Source organism: Gambusia affinis, linkage group LG01 (genome assembly GCF_019740435.1).
Source record: "Gambusia affinis linkage group LG01, SWU_Gaff_1.0, whole genome shotgun sequence".
NCBI classification, from domain to species: domain Eukaryota; kingdom Metazoa; phylum Chordata; class Actinopteri; order Cyprinodontiformes; family Poeciliidae; genus Gambusia; species Gambusia affinis.
In genome coordinates, this window is record NC_057868.1 from 33,621,290 (window position 1) to 33,639,116 (window position 17,827).

General features: G+C 37.4%; 1 protein-coding gene across 2 annotated transcripts; it reads right to left on the minus strand.

Annotated features, from left to right (window-relative positions):
• Positions 1 to 1,157: 1,157 nt before the first annotated feature.
• nfascb (neurofascin homolog (chicken) b) lies at positions 1,158 to 17,813 on the minus strand. 2 transcript variants are annotated; one of them, XM_044120739.1, is made up of 29 exons: positions 17,714 to 17,813; positions 16,923 to 17,052; positions 14,391 to 14,544; positions 13,430 to 13,563; positions 12,796 to 12,901; positions 12,517 to 12,707; positions 12,179 to 12,301; positions 11,759 to 11,977; positions 11,364 to 11,475; positions 11,040 to 11,227; positions 10,833 to 10,964; positions 9,232 to 9,375; positions 8,079 to 8,190; positions 7,826 to 7,989; positions 7,597 to 7,744; positions 7,373 to 7,497; positions 7,175 to 7,276; positions 6,870 to 7,067; positions 6,071 to 6,141; positions 5,734 to 5,956; positions 5,239 to 5,354; positions 4,816 to 5,026; positions 4,559 to 4,681; positions 4,109 to 4,282; positions 3,888 to 4,019; positions 3,602 to 3,671; positions 1,872 to 1,883; positions 1,696 to 1,731; positions 1,158 to 1,603 (listed from the first exon to the last, which is right to left on the minus strand). In XM_044120739.1, exons 4-29 carry the CDS (start codon positions 13,503 to 13,505, stop codon positions 1,372 to 1,374), a joined length of 3,540 nt encoding a protein of 1,179 aa, XP_043976674.1. In that variant the 5' UTR covers positions 13,506 to 13,563; positions 14,391 to 14,544; positions 16,923 to 17,052; positions 17,714 to 17,813; the 3' UTR covers positions 1,158 to 1,371. The 2 variants fall into 2 exon arrangements, with proteins under 2 accessions (XP_043976674.1, XP_043976684.1); XM_044120749.1 differs by lacking the exons at positions 1,872 to 1,883; positions 17,714 to 17,813 and having other exon boundaries at positions 16,923 to 17,165.
• Positions 17,814 to 17,827: the final 14 nt, after the last annotated feature.

Sequence of the window (17,827 nt, forward strand, 5' to 3'; positions counted from 1 at the left end):
CTGAAATGTTTTCCTCAACGAGGAAAGCATAAGGTCAGCTTTTTAGTTTAAATTTGAAAATCTAAAAAGTTGACTATTATAAAATTTGAACCAAAATTGAGGAAAAACCCTTCACAATGTGTTCCACTCATAATTAACACAAACCTTACAGTTGGAGTTAACAAACAGAAAAAGATGCAGTTACAGAGGGTAAGTTGGTCCTTGCAAAAGTTTTCACAGACATAATAAAAAGCTCCTTCTCAGTCTCTCACAATACTTCAGTTTTTGTAAAGATATTTTCCATATATACACACAACATGAAAGGAAAATCTTCTGTTTTTTGACAGATAATGTCTAAAAACACACATATGTCAAGAGCAGTGACGTGCGGTGAGGTTCATAGCTGGTGAGGCACTGACGTCATCAGAATCAGATTCGCAAATAGATGCATAGATTGACAGCAGTTTACAGGTTATGTTTCACTTCTGCATCCTTACACATACAAACTGTAGCTCACAAAACACACATTTCCTTAAAAAACAAAACAAAATAAATGTTATTACTGTCTTACCTTACCTAAAAAATCACTATCTCTATTATAATCTATCGCTGCACTTGACTTGCTTCCCGAATCGTTTAGCCTAGCTCGCTGTCACTTACTCGGCAGTTGAGGAGTCTGGGATCTTGAGCGCCCCCTGCCATGAGGCAAGAGAACTGCCTGCCTCACCTCGAACCTGTTCTCTGCCGTTTATAATCGCTCATTACACGAAACACGTTACACAAACACAGTTGGTGACAAAAAGCACTGTACATTATATACATAAGCTAAATTATTGGAAATAAGTTCACATATTAAATTTGTTTAAACCATTTTATTGACGCATTTGAAACATGCTTAGCAGCCAGCCAGCTATTTGCGCAATCCAAGGTGAGGCAGACTGCTGCCTCACCGGCATCGCTTCAAGCATTTGAATGGGAAAATAAGAAAATTCAGCGATTTTGAACAAATAAAAATCGAAATTGGTGAAGCTACATGAAAAATAAATATTTTTTAGTACAAACCACCGGATGAATATAACAATTTAAATTACTTTATGATTATATATTTTCTTTCTTTCCATGATGGCTGGTGAGGCACTGCCTCACCTGCCTCCCCTGACCGCACGTCACTGGTCAAGAGGACCCCAACCTCTGCATGTTTCCCCCCTCCATTTAAATGAAAGTTGAGGCTTGTAAAATAATAAAAGGTTTAATAGCAGCTCTATTTCCAGCTGTTTCCTCGTCAAACGGACTCAAATCCTCACTTCCTCTGTATGCTTCCAAGAAGGTACAAACAGAGTGAAGTCCCAGGGAAAACAGCCGCAGCAAGAATTGGTCCTTGAGGTTTCAGTCTCATGCCAGAGAGTAGATGGTATTCATCGGAGAGTGGAGCTCTAGATTTCCACCAAAGTCCAAGTCCCTGACATCTCTTCTTGTTCCTGTATACTGGCCGATGAACGACCCGTCCTCATTGAACTGGATTTCTCCTCCTTCTCCATATTCAACCAGGCTGTCATCACTGTATGATCTCTTCAGTATCGCCGTCACAGATGGCTGAGCTCTCTGGAGCCCCCTTTCCTCCTCTCTGGCAAAAGGAATAAGAGTGTCACCACAAATTGGATCTCAGAAATATGAACTATTGTTGACTAAAATACAGTAGAAGGTAATGTATCATACCGCCGAGGATAGGGCAAAGTTGAGACACGTGCTATCCTAAAATAGGAAAACATTTAATTAAACTGTAAAATTAAAAGATTGAAATTCAGAAAGTAAAAATTACATTTTTTTTGTTCATAAAGTTACTGTAAATAATGTCAATAGCGTCAATAAGTCAACATTTAGTATTTTCGTACCTTTCAAGGGACCTTGAGTGGTTGAGTGGAAAAACAGAAGGTTGAGGTATTGGAAGGGAAAGTTTTAGGTAGAGAAAGAAAAGTAAACAAACAAAAAAACTAGTTAATCAAAGGGTTACAGAAAATAAGGTCAGATGTCTGATTTGAACTGTATCTGTGCACAGATGTGCTAAAGCACGATTAAGAATCTTCTAATGGTTCAGGTTGGAGATTGTGTCTGAGCAGAGGACTTTAGTTCAGAATAAAATAATTAAAATATTCATTTCATTGTGTGTTTCCATGTGTTTTTGCAATGCTGAATGTGAAAGTGTGTCAGGCCTAAAACAGGCTGAGGCTCCATTTATTGGAGATAATAAAACTTTACTCCAATAAATGGTAGGACCACCAGTAGCACAGAAAAGTGAGCTTGCATTACTAGCAAAGACCATTTTAAATCCCTTCTTAAAACTTATTTTTATTTGTTGGCATTTGACTGAGGCCTGATACTGTAACTTTTCTTCAATATTTTATTTTTATTTTATTCACTTATTATCACCCTTATTTTTTTTCAATATTTTTTTCTTTATTTTTCCATCAACTTATTCTATTGTGTTATCATTTTTATACAGCAATTTGGTTTGAAACTGGTTTTTAAAAGTGCTGCTTAAATAAATTTGACATTGAGAGCATTTTTCCTTTTCTTCCCTCCACACTAAACTGCATAAGACAGGCCCTCATTGTCCTTGAAACATACTAAATTGTCCCTGTTGTCTTTGCTGCACATGGAAAAGCTAAATCCTGTTAATGCTAAAGGTGGCTGCAGTGCTTACACAACATAGTTTTTCCTTTTGTGACATAATTAGTAATAATAGACCACCAGCACTCATAAAAACTGAATAATAATTCATTTTTACTTGGCCATTTAGTTGGGTATTACTGGATTAGTTAGAGTTTGTTGATTAAAGTATTTCAAGTGAAAGACTGACATATTTTGGAAATAAATTCTTATATTTTTGGGAGAATTTGGCTGTGTTTTATTCTCTATTTGTGTCCATGGCTTGCTGTTTCAGAAAATTAGTGCTGAACTAATTCCTCTTGTCTGTGGTCCAACCACCACACATCTCATTAAGCAGGTACTCAATAAACAATGACTGAGACTGAAAGGAATTTTAACTTTTATTTCCTGATAAATGGGTGATGCCTCAACTTGGGAGTTTTGATTAAAATTGTTAACTTTGTTAATAATTGCCTTTAGTTATAAATTACCAAACCAAGCCTGTTGTTGCATAACACTGTATAATATTAACTTCACAAATGTCACTGAAATAGACCTGTGCATTAAATGATATCAAGTTGATTACGGACGAAATGAACCAAACTAACTTTCTATTTCGCTGTTCGGATAGTGTCATGTCAAAGATTGGGATTTTCCAATGAATTTGTATTTGATTAATTTAGGAACTCAATAGTAATTGGTTGCAACGTGCCAATCTACAAAAAACTGTTTTCATTTATATATTTAAAACTTATCCTCGAACATGTTCAGTGAGGATGGACATTATTGATGCAACAATGTCAGTGCATTTTCAATTTGCTAAAGGAAAACACAGATACAGAGCAAATCCATGCAAACAATGTTACCAGAATATAGTCTGAACTGATAGATGTGTGTTACAGTGTGATTCCATTATTCCTCATTACCAACTAAAAACAATAATACAGCTGCTTGTCTGTTAGCTTTGGATGTTTACCTGTAATCAAATGTTCCCTCCTGCTCTTTATCATCCACCAGTTCCAATGAAATGTCTTTTTTGTCGCGCACTAATTCATAGAAAAAGTTTAGTTTAAACAGTTTGCTAGGAAAACAGAAGCAAACAGCAATTGTTCTGTAAAATATCTACAATAATTTTGCTGATTAATTGAATATAGATTTATGTAAATACTGTGATGCAGCACATTATGCTGGTTTAAAGTATGTTTTTCCAGTATGCACCTCTGCATACCGGAATATTTCACAGGGATTTGCCCCATTTGTACCTGGATATTTTCCTCCTCGGCTCCTCTTGATGAAACACACTATGAGGAGGATGAGGACGATGAGAGCCACAGCACACATGATGCCAATAAACCACCCCTGAGTGGAAATGTCCACCTGGTCCTGAGCATATACTGGGACAAACAGTCACACAGGAAGAAAGTCAGCATCTCCCAGCACTCCAAAGCTGTTGTGTCTAAAACCTAGAACGATAGTAAATTACTCTCTGTGGTGTAGTGGGGAGACTCCTCCGTATGCCATTCTCCCAGCCCGATCCGAGTGTGTGCAGCCACAGAGAATCTGTAGCGAGTGTAGCGGTCGTATCGCCGAATAGAGAAGCTTGTCACATTTGGTGGGAGCTCCTCCACTTTCAGCTCTTCTCCTCTGCTTGCATTCACTGTGGAGAGGTTGGATGCTTCACAAAACTTGGACAACTCTTGATGTTGATACTGGAACATTAAACGTTTAAGTATCTCACTCTCCCACTGAGTAGTTACAAACGTGAAACTAATACTACTAGACATCAGTAGTATTTGGATTTCTATGTGCAGACACTGCAATGGTTATAAGGGGAAGTGATCCATAACCAGCTTTTCTGGAATTACCATGAGTAATTGATTTTTACATATTTCTAAGTGCGCTTGGCATCGTTTGTTAGAGTCTTTTGTCATACCTGTCTGGTATTTCAGGCTGTAACCAGTGATAACACCATTAGGTTCTTCTGGTAGGTCCCAGTCAACATAAATGCTGTCCAGATGTCGCTGTTGGATCCTGAAGGATTTTGGAGCAGATGGTACTGTAAAAACAAGCCCAGGATTGTAAGCAACAGTTTGATGCAAAGTCTGTAGAAAAATAGCAACAGATTACTTATAGATGGTTTATTATTATTATTATTATTATTATTATTATTATTAATATTATTTTATATACCTCCTTCCGGTGTGGAGAAGTGGATGTGATTACTTGGCGGTCCTTCATACCGGCTGTTTGTCACTACTATATACATCTTGTAATTGCTATAAGGAATGAGGTCAGTGACAACGCCTGAGGGTTCTGGATCGCTGTTTGGAAACACTTTCGACCTCATGCCTCTGTTGACCCTGTGCCACCTCAGCTGGCTGCTGTCTCTCCAGTAGTAGACCTTAAAATCCAGAAGAAACACTTTTCAGTCTTTGCCTCACACAATCCTAATTTCCAAAAATTTCATATATTCTATGTGTTTTCATATTATGAAGCATAAATTACAAGTGTGGCAACTTTTTTATATTGAAAGCAATTACCTATTTCAATGTACAGCAAGGGTTCCATAGCTATAATTATGTTTTATCTTTTGCTACAGTCATATAGACCCACCTTGTATTCTTTGAGCTCTCCCATAATAGATTCACGTGCCACTGGGTCCCAGTGTAATGTAACCTGAGTGCTCTCGATGTCAGACACTCTCAAGTTCAGGGGAGCCGCTATCGGACCTGGGGAAAAAATAGAAATGGAATGCCAGCTTATCTTTACTGTTGATAAGAAGAAGTCTCTCAGAGTAGTTTGTTAGGTGAGAAAAAAAAAAAATATGAATACAAAAAGAGGTATTGTCTTCTGAGAGAATGTTGATTGCATGTGCTGAAAATGTATATTCTAAAATAAGCCAAAAGAGAAGTTTTTAGTTTCTTCTGTAATGTCATGTTTGCCTTCATAAAGTGGGAGAGACAGTGGGAATATTTTGGAAATTTGCCACAAACTATTTTGGTGATTTGTTAATTATTTATGGAGTGCATGTTTTCAAACCTTTCACTGAGATTTAAATGATAAAGCAGCAAATAGACAAACTGTACCGTAAGTACAAACAGTACTTACGGTCTTCACCAGAGTAACCAATGACCACGGGTGACTCAGGTCCAAGCCCAAAGTCATTGACTGCCTGGACTTTGATCTGGTAGGGGGTGAATGTGTCCGCGTCATAAATGTAATACTTCAGCCACTTTGTAGTTGCATTTTTCCACTCCTCTCTGGAATCTCTTCTTCTCCACCAAACCAGATACTTCAAGTGTGGTCCATTCCACTCTCGCCATGTCAGAGGCTGCAAACAAAAGAATTGTCTGTGATTTATATTGTGTTTTGTGTTAAGGAAGATTTATGCGGTAAACTCCCAAAGGAAAATACAGATTTACGGTTTTATGACAGTCCTAGTTACCTCCCAGCTGATTTCCATGTTATTTCGCCATGTACCCACCCCTTTCAGATTCTTTGGAATGACATCAGGAGCTGTACAAGAAAACACAATTATTGATTTAAAACCACATGGAACTTGGATTTTTCTGAGCTGAAAGAGACAAGCAGACATGATTTTATCAAAAGTTATAAATCTAACTCTTTTTTTTTTCTTTTTGATCAGGAGGTTGTTCAGAATAGCGACTCTGGAAAGTCTGCTCATGAGCTGTTAAGCTTTAATGAGTCCTAAGACACAGGAGGTCGACTCACAGCCTGAGGCGTCCTTCTACATCACACTCTAGACTGCTTCAAACCTGAGGAGCAGGATTGAAGCACGGTTATTCAAAGTGTAACACAGATTTCTCCACTAGGAATATGTTTACACGGCACAATGATTTCCACAAACTTACCGAGAACAAACAGAAAAACCTAACGGGTCGTAATTGAAATTATTCAGTATACTAATCACATGACTCCTATTTGCCTGCTACTACTTTCTCAGTATTAAACCCTCCTAAATAATAACTAAGTTTTACACCTGTATGCATGATCCCTCTTTACTTACTGAATTAGAAGAAAGAGGGAGATCTGCAGATTATAGTTGAGGTTATATAAGAAAAAAGATTTTGTTATATAAAAACGATCATTTAAAACTTTAAAAAGGTTAGTGTGAAGTTCTCACTATGTCCTTAAATTATATTTTGAAAAAATCAATCATGTTTCTCATGTTTATAAGCTAATAATTGCAAATATCACACAGTGTCACTCAGCATGACACCCACGTGCGCCGCTGGTCTGGAAGCGCTTAGATGGCCGACTGGGACGACTCGATCCAATTTCATTGTTAGCAATAACCCTGAACTCATAGTAGGTGAAAGGTGACAGATGCAGCATGACAGAGTTGAGATTTCCTGGGTATGTTGATAGGTTTTTCCACTTTCCTGGTATCCAGTCATCATCATCATACTGCACTAAATACTCTGTCAGAAATAAAAAAAAATAGTGCTCACTATGAAGAACATACATACAAAACATTTCAAAAGCAAAACATTTATTCCTGTGAGGTTATTTGGTTTATTAATTTTACCAGTAATGGGGCTGTGGTTGCTGTCTCCAGGAACCCAACTGAGTCGCACACTGCGTTCATATGGATCTGACAGTTCCAAGTCAGTCGGAGGATTTGGACGGTCTACAACACACAAGCAAAAAACAAAACGTAAAGACAGTTTTAAGACAAACAGGCAACTCATCTGCTAAAATGGGTTTTTCTTCCTCTGGGTCCTACCCATCACCATTAGGTGTGCTGATGCAGACTTCTGTTCCAGGTCATTTTGGATGACACATGTATAATTCCCCTCATCATCTCTATTTACATTAGTAATGACCAGATTTGATTCATCCATAGAGACTCTACCAAAGTAAAAAAAAAACCCTCAAAAGATCGCACTGAAATAAAAAGCTTACAATCTGTTGTGACACATGAATTAAACTTGAGGAAAAGTCACAGACCTCCAACTGAGAGCAGCTTCCTTTTTGTTTTTCATCCATGTTGTTGTGATTGATGTAGTGATGTCTGCTTTTACGCCACACTCCAGGCGCACATCACTTCCACGCAGGACTTTCATACTCTGTGGTTTGGTCACAATTATTATGGGCTCTAAGAATTATAACAAACAATGCTATTGTCAGACCGTTAGTAGAGCCTCCTGGTGACGAAGATTTTCTGTGTCATCTTTACCTTTGACCTCTACTCTGACTTGATTCTCATCTCTCCCTGCGATGTTGCTGATCACACACAGATAGGTACCCTGGTCTTCTATCTGGATGCGTTTGATCTCCAGAGTCCCATTCCTGTGGATCCTGAAACGATTTCCCTCAAGATTTCCTTGTCCGTATTTGGACCTGTGTCAGACAAACCATAAACCTACAAACACTGAAAGGTTGCTCCCTAATGTCACTCAGGAGTTATAAAATGTACGCTGTGGCCTTACCATCGCAGTTCAGGAACGGGAGAGCCAAAGAAGCGACAGTCTAAAAAGGCACGATGTCCCTCTATCGTCTTTATGAGCTCATTCCTGGGCCCAATAATACGAGGTGTTGCATCTGAGGGATAAAACACAAGATCATCTCAGTAAATTTGGTCACTGATACTCACCACAAGGAGGATAAGCCACAAAACATCCGTTAACTGTTCACTGATTCATATTTGGAATTATAATGATGTAAATCTGAGTGGAAAGAAAAATGTGACAGAAAAAATACAAAAGTAACTTGGATAAAAGCCCCATTGACATGATTGTTGGGAGAGTCACAAAGCAGATACTGCAGCTGGATTAAGTGCTTTTAGATTCACAACCTACAAACTTGTCGGGAAAAACTGTTCTTTGATAAAAAAAAATTCTTTTTTTTTTTTTTTTTTAAAAGGAGATTAAATATCTGCATATATTTTAACATTTTCTTAGCTTAAAAAAGACAAAGATAACGTTTCACCCTCAAGGTTGTTTTAAAAACTAATCTTTAACAATTATTCTGGCTGGTAACTTCCGGTCTGAGAACTCCCAGTTGAGTCACAAACCAAACATTTTTAATGTTGCAGTTTTGTTCCTCAAATCTAAGATTCTATTTTTAGTAAATAAATGAAGCTAAAAAAAATACTCAGAATGACATTGACAAAATAGATGTGGCATCTCTTTAAACAGTACGTAACTACATAAAGTTGTTGATTGGTGTTGGCTGTATTTATAGATAAAAAGTTGCTAGAATTGGTCAAATAAACTAACCAACCTTCAGGCTAAATGTTCACAGGACACAAATGTAAAAAAAAAAGCAAAATTTTTAAAGCACACCTTTTGACTCAATAGTAGAAACAACTGACTGACCTAAAATAGCCTTTAAAAATGCCTTCAAGAATGTTGTTGCTGTTCTGAACTGTAAACTCTTTTTTTAAGTAATATACATAAGCTGTTGTAGAGTCCAATGTTATCTGATTATCAACATAGAAGAACATTAGGAATACATTCAATGGATATTTATATTTCAATGTCTTTTGGATTGTTCATGATTGTTTGTAAAAATGATCCACAATTTATAGCTTAGTGCTGACTTTGAAAAATAACTGAATATTCTCTAAGTAACGAAACTTACGCAGCACATTGACAAATGCATTGGCCAGTAGGTACCCATGCTCATTGGAGGCATTGCACTGATAGACAGCAGTGTTTTCTGTGGACACACTGCGAAAGGTTATCGTTTCTCCAGACACCTGCCTGTTAGACTGTGGTGTAGACGCTGAAAGACAAATTACATGTGGATGAAGAAAAGAGTGGGCATGAATTAACATTTAGATTAATTTTTAAAAGCTCGCTCAGTGCCCCCCACATCTTTGACAAACCTAATAAAGAGTCATTAAAAGACCTAATTAAAATGTATATTTTGTTGCATTAAAAAAAAAAAAAAAAAAAAAATACAAAGATCCAAGGTGCTCTCTTTAGTCCCTGCCAAAGATGTTTCCTACAAAATGGAATCATTAGATGATCATGGGAGAAGGTTGATTTGGATCTGGTGACCTTCTTCATATATTTTAGATGATCATCCTGCTAAAAGAAAAACCATCTGGTATTCTGAAAGAGGCCAACAGTATCACACATGCTTGAGCATAACTGACCTCATCTGTACAAAGCATGACATTCTGGCTAAAAATAACCTGGAAACATTTGACAAATTGTTTACTTAAAATCCTAATAGTAGAACAAAAGGCTTCATGCTTGCATTCCTCTGCAGCAACTAGTTTTATTTTACTTTGGATTGAGTAGTTATGTTAATCTGCTGAACTAAAGATGCTGCTCTTTACTGCAGTTCTTTGAATGTGAACCTTACACATTTAATTGACTCTCTTATCCTCTTCACAGTGAGTGGTAGCAAGCTAAACCTGAGTTCTAGCAGAGATATTTTTATCACTGGTTCAGCTTTTTCAAACTGCAGCTCTGGAAAAAAAATAAGAGACCACTTAAAATGAGTAAAATGAACATTATTCTTTTATTCTATGAATACTGACAGCATGTCTTTGAAATTCCAAGCAAAAATTAGGTATTTATTTTCAAAAAATGAGAAATGGTCAAGATCACAAAAAAGATGCAGTGCTTTCAGACTTCATATAATGCAAAGAAAACAAGTTCATATTCATTTAGAAACAACAATTCATTAAATATCAATATTTAATGAAATAACCAGGAGGTTTTCAATGGAGTTCAGTGCAGTGGACTCTTCATTTTTACCAGAGCTGCATGTGTGTCTAGACAAGTTTAGGTAACTATTTTCTTGCTGCCCTTTTCCTAACTGGTAAGGTCAACATTTTATGTCTTTCGTTCATAAAATGAACGAAAGACATAGTTAAGTGTTAAGTGAGTCACTTAAGTGAGTTAAGTGACTCACTTAACACTCAATTATTAAGTGAGTCACTTAACAATTGAGTGTTAAGTGACTCAATTGTCTTTTCCAATTGTAAGAATAGCTAAGAGAAAAGGGACTTTGTGCTACATCATATTAATACTCTAGGGTAACTTTAAGAAATAAATTCCTCATTAAAAGTTCCTAGACAAAGTTGGATTGCTCTAAAGCACACATTTTTTTTGAGATTACTGATTACTACACTAAATAATGAATGTATCTTAAAACTATTTTAAAATCTCTACCAGGTTGACAATAGATTTGGAGGATGCTAAACACATCCTAAAACAAAAACTTACTCTCAATTGGTTCCCCGTTTATGGACCAGCTTATTGTCGGTCGAGGGGCCCCATCAGAGCGACACACCAACTGTCCATTTTCCTCAGGAGCCAAGATCAAATTTGTAGGCCTTTCCAACCAGAATGGAGCAGCTGTTCAACACAGAGCACATTAGCTTGTGCAAAAATGTGCTCCAAATAAAAACAGTTTGGTTTTGAAAGTCTCACCTCTGACCCTGACTGTTATTGTGTGCTCAATATACCCAAACTTGTTGGTAGCTGCACACATGTATTCTCCAGCATCTTCAAAAGATGCCTTTGGAAATTGAATCATTTTGTTGAAGTTTTTCACTTTCATACGTGATGTCACGGGCAGGTCCTCGCCGTCCTTAGTCCAGGTGATGTGAGGAGTCGGCCTTAATGATGGATTAAAAAAAAACTATTTTGTAACAGCAAAGAGGAGAAGATTTGCATAGAATGTTTTCTATGTCTTTGTTTTTCTGAAATTCAACAAAAGTTACAAAGGTCTGGAGTTTGCGAACTTGAGCTTACATCCCTCCAGCTATGCACTCGAGAAGCAGCTCTTCCCCTTGAAGCACAAGAATGGAGCTAGATGAGCCTTTGGGAGACAGCCAGATGGGGGCGGCCTCGGCCACTGTTCGAGCTGCCGTGGAAACCATTCAGAAGACATCAGCCCCACGCACATACACACAGTAAAGGTCCTATCTTTTCATTAAGCAGCACAAAACTAACATGCCAGATAACTGTAAAAAAAAAAAAAAGAGCAATGCTCGTGTTTATAGGACGCAGGCTAACATTCAATTAGACCAACCGATAACATTGTGTGTTATAATGAACAGAACAGGAATTCAAAGGCAAAAGTCACATCTGCACACCAGCTTGCAGAGATTCCCATGAGAATGTAAAACAAGTGTTAAGTGACTCACTTGTAAGCACCTTCACAACCACAGGCATCTTTTGCTGAATCATATTCTTATAAGGAAATCGAGCGCTACAGCAGTAATCAGTGGTGGAGTCATTAACCAGCACGTTAGAGAAATACAAATCTCCATTGACTCCCATGGAAACTCTGCGATCCTGCGGCACGGCCTGCATGGTGGGAAAAGCTGTCTGAACAGGCCAGTTGAAAGGTCTCGCATACGAACCTAAACAAAATAATTAGAAATCCATTATATAAAATACTGTTCCGAAATAAAATTCTAATCATACTTATCAGCACTAATGCCCAGAGAACATAGGTGAACGTAGGCGTTTTTAGGCATGTATTAAGAGTGAACAATAAGTGTGATTAGCATTGTTGGAATATATGTCAACCCAAAGGTCACTACTGTGTGTTGGACGCTTACAGCTGGACAACCAGTAGGTTTCAGGTTTAGGGGGGCCTGGTGGAGCGTCGCAGGGCAGGACCAGAGGAAGGCCTGCGCTGATTACAACAGGCTCCAGAATCTCCCGTGGCCACACAGGAGGTCCTGCACAATCACAAAGGAATATCTCATCTGAGCAGCAAACTCACCAAACCCTTTTGCCTCCATGTCAGGAAATAATTTAAAAGTATATTCCAGTGTTATACACCACACAGGTGAGAATGCTGATTCACATGTTTGATTCATTATTTATGAACACAAACAGCAGCAGCGTTCTCACTGGTCACTGACATTTCCTTTGGTTTTGTATTTTGACTTACTATACAGCCGTAGTCTGATCTTGTGTGTGTATGCGGATCCATACTGATTGGAGGCAATGCACTGATACTCTGCTTCGTACTGTTCAGGATTGTGTTTGGCATAGATGTCTAGAGTCCCTGAGCGCCTGCGCATTGACACCTGGGAGTCACGAGCCACATTGAAGTACTTCCCGTTACGCCTCCATGAGAAACTTCATATTTAAGGAGAAGACAGGGGAAAAACATTAATGAAATGACTGCTGATGATGCTGTTATCTGCTCTTTAGCTGGAAATCTCACATAGGATGAGGGTTGCCTTTGGCTTCACACTCCATGACCATTGTTTCTTTGGGATCCACAATGTGCTCCTGTAACGACTGCTTTATGATGGTTGGAGGTTGTCTGGCTGAAAGGATGAGAGATAAATCAGACATTTCTACAAAAATATACAATGCCTAACAGAAGTATTTAAACCTTTGTCTCACTTTTTCACATAAACATCACAAACGTCAGTGTGTTTCATCTGAATATTATGTGATAAACAAACAAAAGAAAGTGCATGCATATTGTTCAGGATTATTGAAGAACGGGTAATTTCCTAATTTTTTAACAACTTTAAGAAATTAATCTGAAAAGTGGGCTATGCATTGGCTATAAGCCTTTGTTATTCTGATATCACTAGCTAAGCTCCAATGCAAATAATTGTTTTCTGAAATTGCCTAATTAGTAGACAGAGTCTCTTAAGTATTGACTTCACAACTGTGCATCTCTTTACATTGAGCTGTCACATAAAATCCCAATGTAATACATTCAATTTTGTGGCTCTTGTGTGAAAAAGAGTCATGAACACCTGTAAAATGTGCAAACACATTTACGACCAGCAAACAAGACAAAAAGAAAAGAAAAAAACATACAACTGAGTTTACTGACTCACTTTCAAGAGGCACGTCCAAAGCCCAAACACTCTGCCACAGAAACAGCAGCAGCCCTGGTCCAACCAGTGTCCTCATCCTTACAGTTCATTTAGTCCAGTAAGAGTTTAAGGCCTCCAGTTCAAATGTTTTCAATCTGATTAAAGAAAAAACATGCCAATTAATCATCCTGTTAAAAAAAAGGATCTAACAAAACTGATGAATAATCTCCAGATATTGAACAGATTTTTTTTTTTTTAGAAGGACACTAAGAATAAAACATTTCAATTATTTTATAAAGTAGTAACATTGCTTCAATCAAAATTATATTCAAATATACTTTTTGGGGAGTTTTAAATCTGAGAGTCATGAGAGTTTTGCTGTTGCTGTTAATTCTGTATCTATAACTGTTAATTAATAGGACAGAAAATAGAAATATAATTATTTAATTATTTTGGATTTCAGTAAATTGCTCCAGTAACAATTTCAGCTAAGGTAAAGTTATATGCATACGAAATAAATAAATGTTTAAATAATAAAGCAATGCAAAAAACTAGCTGGTAATATAAGAAACAAGAACAGATAATGACAAATATAAAATTACAAGAAATTTCCAGTTTTCTCTTTACAGTCAGTGAAGGTCAGTTAGATATTTCCCCAGTGAATAGGTTGTTAAATATTTGGTGGATGTAAAGTAAAACCTAACAAACATGTGTCAAAATTATAATCAAGGAACTTTATTCAAATATTGTTCTGGCTGAACAGATATAATAATGAATTTAACGTCTTGGCTTTTACATGACATTAAATTTTAGTCTGCAGTCTGATTCAGCGGTGCCTGAAAAAAATCTGAAAAGAATATCTTCCAGGATTAAAGCATTGAAAGGATTTAATTAGAAGTTTCTTCAAATGCATTTTTCTATAAATATGTAATGAATTCTACATCGTCTTAGTTTGTCAAGAACAAAAGTTATGCAAACCTACCTTACTCCTGTAAACTTAAATTACTGATCTCTCCTCCCCATCACCATGGCCTTCTCCACGCATAAATAATTCAATTACTTTTTCCCAGGAAATTATTCTTCTTTTGCACTACAGCAATTAATGGCCGAGTCCTTCAAATATCAGGTCAAGAACCCTGGAACGAGCAGAAACACATCAGTAATTGAGTTTCTGTCCGTCACTGCCACTTACACTCTTCCCACCCATCTCATGAATAATGAATGACTCCATTCAACTCCTACACTTCACCCACTCTACTGTTCAGGTCAAGCTCTCAAAAGTTCCTAACATCTTCATTAAATACAGACACAGTTTTATATAAACTTTCAGAGAATAAATGTGCAAATGCAGCCTAGGAATTTCTACTTTCTTCTGAATGTTTACTTTTTTCAAATAGAAATAGAACTTTAGGCAAAATGAAAGCACAAAGCAACCTCAGCTCGGCACTGTTTGCATTCTTGGTGGTTCTGACAACGTCAAAATGTGGGCTAAAGCAATGCGCTGCACATTATAAATGAATTGTTTGTTTCTGTCACATGAATTTTACATTGCCCAAGTCAGGTGATGTCCTGAGGGCAGCAAAGTTTTTCCAGTTATAAAATTTACTCTAGATTTATATTTGAGTTGTTTGGACACTATTAAAACCAGTGATTAATCTTTAGAAATAATTTCCAATGGTATTTAAATATGGAAGTTAAAAAAGGGGTTGCTAACCTTTGTTGCCTTTTCTAGAAAGAAAGGCAGATGGCAACAATAATTAAATAATTACAAGGACAGATATATTTATGACTTTGCAGTTGGTGTTATCTGTGGCCTAGTCCACATAAATATCCAAAACACAACACCAGACACCTCACATTGAACAGAAAAGCAGAAAGAGCTGTGATGAGCTGCTTGGCTCTCAGAATGAGCTTTTCTGCCCATACATTGGACTGTGGCAGGCCTGTAAGTGAGCAGTGATCAGTGCCATGCACCAGATTGCACAGTGAAGAGGCACAGGGGCGCGTGGGACCGGCTCAGTGACGACAATAAGGGTCTCTATGCGCGTGGGTCTCCTCTGGCACGAGTGCCCAGGGCTCCTGTGAGAGCAGATGGCATGTGTGAGGGGGTGTTAAACCAAACAGGCTCCCCGTTCAGCCTCAAAGCCGCTATCACTGACACTTTGACGTCACTGCATCAGGACGAGCGCATGAAGATGGAGAAAAAAACACTGCTGAGCAAGACACTGCAAAATGACATCATCACTACTGTGCATTAAGGAGATGAAGGTCTCACAATCAGCAGAGGCAAAAACCTATCTTAAAGCTATTTTAAAGAAAGAACAAAATATCAATGTTTGTTAGAATTTGACTACGGTATTAGTAGCTAACATTTGATGAAGTTTATTTCATTACGACTTTTTTGGGCTTTTGGTGTAGTATTTTAATTGGTTTGAGGTAACGGGAAATTGCATTATGTTGATTTTGATTACCCTGTTTTTCCAAATGTCAGTTGGACAGATGACCTCATATGCTGATTGTAAAAGTTTATGGAATAGTCATTATATGCAAGATGCCAAGTTCCTGTGATTGCAAAAAAAGAAAAGCCCAAATCATCTCCCTCCCAAGCCTGACAAAATGGAACATGATTCAATTATTGTCTGGATCACAACTGTTCAGTGTTCCTCTATATTTTGCAACTGTAATAAAATGAATTTATTTGCTTGTTTCTTGTGTTGTTGTGATTATGTAACACACTTTGAACTTCCTCTTATGCTGCTCTCATGTCTTAGGAAAGCAGTTTTTTTCCCCTCATGATTGTCAGAAAAATGGTATAATGAAATATATTTTTATTGTGCTTCTTGAAATATCTTTCTTCACTTTTACTTAATATCTCCAGATTATTTGGATGATTAATAGAAATATAAAACAGAAACACTTAACTATCCCCCCCTGCTGTCTTGAGATACTTCATATCAAAAGGATTTAGAAACATTGTTTTAAAAACAGCATAAAGGGAGTAAAAATATACTCCCCTTGTTTTTTTCCTAATATAATTAATACACCATTTCATCAAATACTGAATACAAACTTAATGAAAGTACATCATTTAAACCTACCAAAAATATTAAACTTGGTTTGGGTTACATTTATTCAGTTCATTAACACTTCAGTAGTTTTTAAGTACCTTAAAAGTAAAAATATTACAGAATCTTCTTTATATGAGGTACCGTATTTGTTTTCTAAGATTGTAAAAGACTTGTATTTTTTATTAAAGCCTTGCTTGCACATCATTTGTAGTTACAGTGCTGAGTTCACAATCATAAAAAAATCTGCTGATGTCCAGCCCCATTTCACAGAGCAGAGTGTGACATCATTTTAATGGTGTCCTGAACGGCTGCTGAGAAGAGGCATTATTATAGCACGCACCATGCAACTTTATATTGTCATATGTTGCAATACTCTACATTTTGTGTGGAGAAATACAAATAATTTGCTAAACAAATTGCTGTTAGTCAATATTGGGAGGTCATACCTTAATCTTTTTTTGGTCTCTGTTTACGCTTTCTGCCTTGGAGCACGATGTCTACCTCTTCTTATCTTCACACACTGTCATCTTGCAGAATCTCCAGATTGAGTTTCATCACTCCTTCTTTTTACTCCATCTTCTCAAAGCAGGTGACAAGCAGAGAGAAAACAGAGGCCACTATAAACTGTTTGGATAGCTGCTACTGGCCCCGGTCACACGCCTGGCAAACATGGCCTGAGAGGCTGTGATAATAAATCCATTGTAAAATCCACACATGAATATTTCGTCATCTTCATTGTGTTGGCAACATGAAGCTAAACAGAGCTGCCATGTCATGTACGTACTAGATGGTAATTTAGGCTTTTTTAAATTAAGCAGTCATCCCATGCAGTGTTTATGGGAATCATCTAAAGTTCTCCTTAAAGGTAACCAAATTTGCATTTTTCGTATGTGTACGTTTTGTGAGTTTGCTGGGCTGTTATGGACCTTGTAGCTTCACCCTGGCTGTCACGAGCACACTCTCCCCCACAAAGCGTTTCTGTTTGAAACAAAGTCAGATTGTTGTGGACGGGGGGGAGCACAGCTTCCAGACACATGTGGTTGCATTTAACCCTTCATATTCATGGGTCAGTAAAACCCTTGCAGTTTTGGACAGATACAGTATGCTGAAGCTAATGAGGAATTGCAAGTTATCAATTGTTATTCATTATCCAATAAAAGAATTCTTACATGAATTTGTCACATAAATTATTGAACGAAGTTTACAAATAAACACAACATAAGAAAGGCACAAGAACCATATTACGAAGCCGGATATCGGCTGGCCCCGGTCCCTGCCTTCATCTCAGAGTCCCTTGTTGAAGATGGGGAGGCCACAGGCAGGAGTATTCTGGGTAATTTTTTGAGCCATG

Coding starts and splice junctions, on each gene's coding strand:
- nfascb (XM_044120739.1), bottom strand. CDS start 13,505: ATGAGGACACTGGTTGGACCAGGGCTGCTGCTGTTTCTGTGGCAGAGT. Junction 11,228..11,363: donor GAGTGCATAGCTGGAGGGAT/GTAAGCTCAAGT, acceptor TCCATCATTAAG/GCCGACTCCTCACATCACCT. Junction 4,020..4,108: donor TCCCCACTACACCACAGAGA/GTAATTTACTAT, acceptor TGTTTGTCCCAG/TATATGCTCAGGACCAGGTG.